Source organism: Simochromis diagramma, unplaced genomic scaffold (genome assembly GCF_900408965.1).
Source record: "Simochromis diagramma unplaced genomic scaffold, fSimDia1.1 OVJJ01000418.1, whole genome shotgun sequence".
NCBI lineage: Eukaryota > Metazoa > Chordata > Actinopteri > Cichliformes > Cichlidae > Simochromis > Simochromis diagramma.
The window spans coordinates 538852-546725 of NW_024387407.1; the positions used below are offsets into that span (position 1 = coordinate 538852).

At 42.8% G+C, this 7874-nt stretch overlaps 2 protein-coding genes across 3 annotated transcripts; both read right to left on the bottom strand.

Moving 5' to 3' along the window:
- Nucleotides 1-580: 580 nt before the first annotated feature.
- LOC120720743 (platelet-activating factor receptor-like) lies at nucleotides 581-2349 on the bottom strand. 2 transcript variants are annotated; one of them, XM_040010512.1, is made up of 3 exons: nucleotides 2252-2349; nucleotides 1003-1108; nucleotides 581-910 (listed from the first exon to the last, which is right to left on the bottom strand). In XM_040010512.1, exons 2-3 carry the CDS (start codon nucleotides 1105-1107, stop codon nucleotides 647-649), a joined length of 369 nt encoding a protein of 122 aa, XP_039866446.1. In that variant the 5' UTR covers nucleotide 1108; nucleotides 2252-2349; the 3' UTR covers nucleotides 581-646. The 2 variants fall into 2 exon arrangements, with proteins under 2 accessions (XP_039866446.1, XP_039866447.1); XM_040010513.1 differs by lacking the exon at nucleotides 2252-2349 and having other exon boundaries at nucleotides 1003-1802.
- Nucleotides 2350-4676: 2327 nt separating this feature from the next.
- Nucleotides 4677-7311, bottom strand: LOC120720775 (P2Y purinoceptor 14-like). The gene is made up of 2 exons (XM_040010549.1): nucleotides 6591-7311; nucleotides 4677-6418 (listed from the first exon to the last, which is right to left on the bottom strand). The coding sequence occupies exons 1-2, from the start codon at nucleotides 6947-6949 to the stop codon at nucleotides 5761-5763; spliced, it is 1017 nt and encodes a 338-aa protein (XP_039866483.1). The 5' UTR covers nucleotides 6950-7311; the 3' UTR covers nucleotides 4677-5760.
- Between the last annotated feature and the right edge of the window lie 563 nt (nucleotides 7312-7874).

The window sequence follows — 7874 nt, forward strand, 5'->3', positions numbered from 1 at the left end:
AGCCGGCCCACAGTGTTGGTGTCCCACAGAAAAGTATAGGGAAGACGAGCCAGGTGGTAGGGAACAAAACAAACACAGAAGATGCTGACCAGCACCAACATGTTCCTGCGAGACTTCACCAGCTTCTCAGAGCCAGAGGAGGCCAGCTGCCTCTGCTGGGCCTGCAACACCCTGCGGGAGATGCTGTAGTAGAAGAAGACCAGGGATATGAAGACTAAGAGGAAGATGATGGTGCAGCTGATTTGGAATGCTCTATGAAGGACGCTGAATGACGTACTGAAGAGGGGCCCACAGTAGCAGCGGTCAGAGGCCAGAGGATTGTGAGTAATGAAAAACATAATGTTGTAGGCGATTGTTGGAGCCAGGAGAAAAACCCAGGTGACCGTGGAGACGATGTGGGCAGTTCGTACTGTCTGCAGGATGTGAGTTCCTGAAGGATGGACGATCTTCAGATACCTGGAGAGATAAAAGAGGCAGTATACAACTCTACCAAACAAGTCAGTGGTGCCAAATCTGCAGAAGTCACTGTTAAAGTGAAACTAAATATTCATGCTCTTGCCAAAAGTACAGAGTTTAAGAGTGTAATTAACCAAAATCCTTGTTTTAACATTGTTATGAACTGCAATTTTAACTCAGTAAATGTTCCTTACCTGTTAACAGCGATGTACCCCATGAAAAGGATGCTGGTGTACATGTTGAGGTACAGGGAAGTAGCTCCAATGCTGCAGTGGAGTATGTGCAAAATGGCCGAGTTGCTGGCATAGTGGATTATCCGCAGTGGCAGACAGAGGCAGAGCAGGAAGTCAGCAGCTGTCAGGTTCTTCAGGTAGACCATCAAGCTGCTGGATGCCTGCTGCTGAGTTTGAGAAATGTAAAACTTTAGGATGAAGCCATTGAGGAGTAAACCCACCTGTAGAGACACAGAGAGGATGTAGACAAGAGGACTTTCAAACATGATCCAGGAACCAGTTTCAGGGCACAATCTGACGATTTGAAACATACCAGAAACAGCAGACTGTAGACCAGCATAAAGAAAGGGTTGACTGATGGGACAACCAGATCACAGGTCTGATTGACAGATGAAGTCACGTTTTTTGAGTCAGCCATGCTGAAAAATAAATATAATTCACAGAGATACTTTACACATTAAGAGGAGCTGGCTTCATTCAGTTCAAAGTTAATGAATGTGTTTAAGGATGATTGCTGTACTTCCTCATTATCATGCCTTTATTAAAACTCATTGGAAAGCTTTCACTTCTGTTATGACCCCCTCTGCTAAGGGCCAGAGGGAGAGTAACATAAACGAGTCCTTACACAGGAATCTAACAGAAACAGGGATTTTATTACCAATTTTACAACTGCAAACTGTCAGGGCTGCGCACAACAAGCCACTGGGCAACATTAAATACCCACACAAAGGAAATAAGACACAAGGGCACTCTAGATAGCTGAACGAGGCTCGAGGAAGGGAGGAAAAATAACTCAATACAATAAACTCACAGCTAAACACAGCTAACCTCCCCGGAACAAACAAGCGGGGCTGGACAGTGCTCGGCTTTACACACACAGTTTAACTAGCAGGCATTCTCAGACCGCACTCTCCCAGACCCAGACTGCGCTCTCAGTCTAAAGACGCCACACCAAGTGACTGCTCATCTGTCTCTTACAGACACAGGTGAGCTCAATTGTCCACTCATCGCTTCCCGGTGTTCCACAGGGTTTCAGCCAGCCAATCACCTGCAAGGGCTGCCACTTGGATTTGCCTGGAGGAAGACATGTTGCCCCATACATTCCAAAACCCTAGGCCATAACCCCCCCCCCCCCCCCCCCCCAGTGTATATGTGCATGGAGATAAATCCTGATGTATGCAGATGACACCATTTTTTTTTGACAGATGGCATACAATCTGACCAACTAGTTTTAAACTGACACATATAAAGCACAACGTTTCACATCGTTTCGAATCATCATGTCTTATGTTCAATATTGAGAAAATATTTGTATTTTGCCAGAAAGTGTAAACAAAAATACCCAAATACATATTTTAATGATCAAAAAAGAGCGGGCGTTAAATGTTTCAGGCTTGAGAGGTGAGATCTGAATCTTGGCAGAAGCCAGTTGCAGTCCTGAGGCAGCTGTGTGAACTGCTTTTCTTTCCCATGACAGGAGCCGCTAAAAGTCATCTTTTAAGTTAAGTATGAAATCAGTAGAAATACTAAAGATTTGAGGTTGAGCAACCGGCAGAACTCACCTGTTTCTCCAGTTTTTGGTGAGCAGAAGAAGCTGCTTGCGTCGTTATGTCCCCTCAGTTAATAAGTATCACCGTAGATCAGGAAACACACAGTAACCAAACTGGTAACCGGCACTCTGACTTATTTCCTGTTTTTCGTCACTACTATAAGTAAAGACAGTGATGTTATGATATAAAGTGTGTGAGTTTATTACATACTCATGTGTCTGCCCTTTTTTTGTAGATTATCTCATATTAAGTCACACCATAGCTCTTTGACAAGATGCACAATTAACAGGCTGAAATCAAAAGCGCAAACAAAACAGAAGATTTTTGATCTGTGACTTCACTCCTGTTGGCTTCTTTTTGTTTTAAGATATTTTTTTTATTGCACTTTTATGTTATGTTGAATTTAAAGTGCATTTGTCACTCTGTTTATCGAACCATCCACACAAGTTGCATCACCACCTTCTTCGTGGTCTTCATATCCCTGGTTTTCTTCTACTACAGCACCTCCTACAGGGTGTTGCTGGGACAGCAGAGGCATCTGGCCTCCTTTGGTGTTTCATTCCAGTGAGACCAGTCACCTAAATCCCAAGGATTCATAAACAACACAAGTTTTTACTGAGATCAGTGATCAATATGAGGCTGAACTCAACATGAACACACTCCCAACAGTGTAAATGTTGTTACTGTGGCCAATCTGGTCCAACACACAGGCATGTACGATGGCTACCCTTCCCTTAGCCTGGCTTTGCCAGAGGTTTCTTCCTGTTAAGATTGAGATTTTCCTTCTGACTGTCACCATGCTCTTGCTCATAGGGGGATCGTGTGATTCTTGGGTCTGTCTGTATTTTTGTAGGGCCTGTGCCTTACAATAATAAGACAACGTAATAAGACAACTTATTAATACCCCCCCTTCATTTTTTAAAGTCTATTCTCACTATAAATATATTGTTCAGTGTTGAAGGTGCTATGTTGGGTCGGTGTGTTGTGGAATGGGGGGGTGACATAATCCCCCAAGACCCTCAGAGTCTTAGTTGCAGAAAAAAATGAATTGTGAAGGGGTTAATGGGGTCACTGCTGCAGCCCAACCCTCCAGCCTCCCAATACACCTGCCCACCAAGGCCCTGTGTGTGTGTGGTGATACGTTGTGAACCGTAGTGACTATAGTGTAATTCAAAATTCAAAAGGAGGGGCAGTAAGTAATTTTAAGCACAGTGTGGCTAATTTAAAGTAGAGTCTTAGTCCCGGGTAATTCTGTTTAAAAAAAGTTTGTTTCTTGATCTTACATGGTAAGCACACTGCATTTTCAGGGTACAGGTCGTATTATTAAGTCACATCATTTTTGATAACCAAAGCAGGGCTTTGGCTTCCTCCAGCCCACATCGTCTACATCCCCAGACCGTTAGCGTTAAGGGGACAAAGGGGGGCCGACAAATGAAGGCCTCCCTTTTACCCTGATCATTTCTGCTTCTTGGGATGATACAGCTTCATTTTTAATAAGACATGGTATATCATGAGGTCAGAGACTTCAATTTTAAATATAATAAACTAAGGAAAACACGTGGCAGCTTTTAAACTTTACTGACAGCAAAGAAGAAAAAGAAAGGAAAGCATTTAACAAAACCAGAAGTTTCATGAGAAGGCTGTGTGCAGGCAGGAGTGGTGGTACAGAGAACCCAAATTGCAGACTCACACAGGCAAAATAATGCAGTCAAAACAGCTTTACTGATGAAACATAAAATAACTAAACTGAAAATACCAAAAAAGACACAGATTTTCAGGAAATATAACACAGAGATGTGGACTTGACAAGAGGGGAGACAGCAGACGGGGGAGACAGAGCAACTAAGCAACACAGACCGAACATTAACAAAGAAACCAAAAGACTAGAAACAAGACATAATGGCAAAATCAAAGTACAATAGTAAAGAAAAATCAAACGACTCAGGTCTCCTAACAAGAAGCCCCCATTGAAGAGAGCAAATAGATCAGCAAACAATATCTGAAAGAACGTTTCTATTTGTGCTCAGTGGTGATTTTTTTTTCCTTTTTATGTAGTTTTGAAAATAATATATTGCACCTGGCCTCTGTGGCGCCTCCTGTGGGTGGAGGTCTTACAGGACACGTACGAACTCCTGCTTGTTTTCCAATTAACCTGCCCTTGTAGCTTCTTATTGGCAGAGCACACCTGATCCAGGTAACCAGCAGCAGGTAGGAAAGGGATAGTTCAAAAAGAAGCAGGAGGCTCACACTGGAGGACTGGAGTTTGACAGGCCTGTCTTACAGTAAGGTTAGCACACGTCTTCTCTTCGAGCTCTGCCTGCCAAAGTCAGTGTGCGAGAATGTTAGATGAGGTGCTTGGGTTTATAAAAACAGCAGTTGTATGAACGTGTGATTGGCTGAATGATAAAAAGTGCTTTGAGTGTTTGCTTAGAAAAGAAAAAAAAAACAAGAAGTACCAGTTTATTTATCATAAGCACAAATTAAGCTTTTAATGTGAAAGAGACCACCCAGGAAGTGATTGGTGTGGTAACTTGTGTCAAAGACGAGCGCCTCAGCAGAGCTCGGAGTCTGTGACACATAGGCAGAGTGTTGTTAACAGCACATCACTGAGTACGGTGCAGACCCAAAGATAGAGCGCAGTTGTTCTTCCAAGTGTTACAGTAAAGTGTATTGTGAGGATATACTGATGTATGCACACATAAAGACATTTTCAGGGAGAACATGAATGATAATTGGCCATTTACAGCTGCAAGCGTGGCAATATTTCACAGTTAGCTACAGTAACTACTGCTACCCCTGATGTACGGTTCATATTTTGACTGTTTTTCTTCTCTTAAGGGAAAGACGAAAACACTCACAGTAGTGATAAAGGATATTCGTGTGAACCAGAGAGGTGACAGATAGCTGAGCTGATTCAAATCACGCTGAAACCACAAGATGGTTCAAATTGGCTTAAAACGATGAATATCATAAAAGTTACAGCCCCAGGGGAAACTGGACACCCACAAAGCTGTTAGTTCCTGTTACACAACTGCAGGATAAAAAAGAAAATGTTACAACTACAGGGGGACCATTTATCGACTTTTACTGTGAAACTGTGTCACAGGACTTTATTACAACTGTAATAAAGAGTAGAGAGTAGAGAGTGTTCCTTCAGGGTCTGACATGTGTTTGACTACTTCCGCTAAGCTTTTTAAACAAATTAAAAGCTGCTGATTGAACCTGCTGACAAGATTCAGAGGAGAAACCACAACCTTTGAGCAGACTGAGATCATGATTTGAATGAGAAAAATGATATTTGGTTTTGTGACATCAGCAGAAGACGAGAAAACCTCAAAGACAGAGAAGATAAAGTCTGACAGTGGAAACATGAACACGCATGTTGTCTGCATGGGAGTGTGTTTGTGATGAGTTCATGAAGACTTGGGATCCATCACATCACTGAACTCATCTGACTCTCAAAACAAATGTACATCTTAGCATTTATTAACATGTTGAACTTTTCCTTAAAGCTCATTGGTTTAACTTGTTGCTGTAACAATGTCAGCCTGCTCCTTCCTGCTCTCACTCTCCTGGTTTGCTTGTTGGATGTTCTTCCCCCTCAAAGCCTTTCTCAGGTTCACCTGAGCCCGAAAAGTCTTACAGAGGTAAAAGTAAACAAGAGGGTCCAGACAGATGTTGAAAACTGACACCATGGTGGCCACTTCCTTCAGGTAGTACAACACTGAACCAACAGAGCAGCTGCTCCACAGAAAAGTATAGGGGAGTCGAACGAGGTGATAGGGGACAAAGCAAACACAGAAGATGCTGACCAGCACCAACATGTTCCTGCGAGACTTCACCAGCTTCTCAGAGCCAGAGGAGGCCAGCTGCCTCTGCTGTGCCTGCAACACCCTGCGGGAGGTGCTGTAGTAGAAGAAGACCAGGGATATGAAGATCACGAGGAAGATGATGGTGCAGCTGACATGGGTAATTTTGAAGAACAGGTTGACCGATGTCCCTAACATATAACCACACCTGATGGAGTTTGAGGTCAATGGTTTCTTGGTGATGAAAAACAGGATAGTGTATGTAATTGATGCAGCCAGAAGAAAAACCCAGGTGACCATGGAGATGATGTGGGCAGTTCGCACTGTCTGCAGGACGTGAGTTCCTGAAGGATGGACGATCTTCAGATACCTGTAGAGTGAAGAGAAAAGAGGCGGTGAAAAACTTCACTAATCAGTCACAGTATTCCCAAATCTTCAGAAGTCATTAATAATCTGAAAAGCGACGATGTGTGTAATTAACCCATTAATCACAGTTTTAACATGGTTATGAACTGCAGTTTAAATTACTAATGGTTCTGTACCTGTTGGCAGCAATGTACCCCATAAATATGATGCTGGCGTACATGTTGAGGTACAAGGCAGAAGCTCCAAAGCTGCAGTAGAGCTCCTGAACAATAGGAGAGCTGCTGGCATAGTGGGCGATGCGCAGTGGCAGAGAGAGGCAGAGCAGGAAGTCAGCAGCTGTCAGGTTCTTCAGGTAGACCATCAAGCTGCTGGATGCCTGCTGCTGAGCTTGACAACAGTAAAACTTCATGATGAAGCCATTGAGGAGTAAACCCACCTGAATGCGGTGCAGAAAGGATGGGGAAGGCAGGACTTTGGTAGATGCACAGAGAACCTTAAACCAATTTGTACCAGAGCAGGTGTGTTGAAGTTCCATGTCTTGAGCACATCTGAAAATCTGAAACTTACCAGAAACAACAGACTGTAGACCACCACAAAGAAAGCATGGACTGGTGTTCTGACAACATCACAGGGTCGGAGGTTGGGAGATGACGTCGCATTTGTTGAGTCACCCATGTTTCTGGAGAAAATAAATCCACTGACCTACATTGTTGAGAGGATGCAACTTCACGGTCTTAACCTTATTTTAACGCAACAAACTAATTTTACAAACTGCAGCGTAGCTTGTGTTGAGCTCTACTACAAACAATTTTGATCCATGGCCCTTTCTTTCACAACAGTTGTCTCAGGTGATTAACGAGTCTTATTAACTGTAATAAAACTGCGAAAATACTTTAATCAAATTTTAGATTGGAATGTTTGATTAAACAACACTGAATATAACGATATGTTCATCACAGATTGTTTACAATGAACCCCACAAAAGAATGTAAGGTTGATTATTAGGCCAGATGGCACCAGCATGCCCTCGATGTTAGTCAGTAATACGTTTCATGAACACTGATAGAAGCGAGCTGTGGTGCTGCTGAGTGGAGGGAATATTGAGTGTTTCACCAGTAATCGCCAGTACAAAAGAATAAAAATACTCACCTGTATTTCACCAGTTTTCAGTGATCAGGAAAAGCTGCTTGAGTTGTTATGTCCTCTCAGTTTAATAAAATCACCTAAATGAGGAAACACACAGTAACCAAACTGTTAAACAGCGCTCTGACTTATTTCCTGTCTTTACTGCTAAAAAGTTGCAACATGTGCACCACACAGACTTATCTGATTTAGTTATTTGGTCTTTTCAAACAGGATGTCTGCTTATTACCTACTTGATGCGTTGTCACTTTTCTTCTTAGATGATCTCACATTCAGTCACACCACCTCTCTCTGACAACATGCACCATTTACAGGCT

Coding starts and splice junctions, on each gene's coding strand:
- LOC120720743 (XM_040010512.1), bottom strand. CDS start 1,107: ATGGCTGACTCAAAAAACGTGACTTCATCTGTCAATCAGACCTGTGAT. Junction 911..1,002: donor TCTACAGTCTGCTGTTTCTG/GTATGTTTCAAA, acceptor GTGTCTCTACAG/GTGGGTTTACTCCTCAATGG.
- LOC120720775 (XM_040010549.1), bottom strand. CDS start 6,949: ATGGAACTTCAACACACCTGCTCTGGTACAAATTGGTTTAAGGTTCTC. Junction 6,419..6,590: donor GGGTACATTGCTGCCAACAG/GTACAGAACCAT, acceptor TTCACTCTACAG/GTATCTGAAGATCGTCCATC.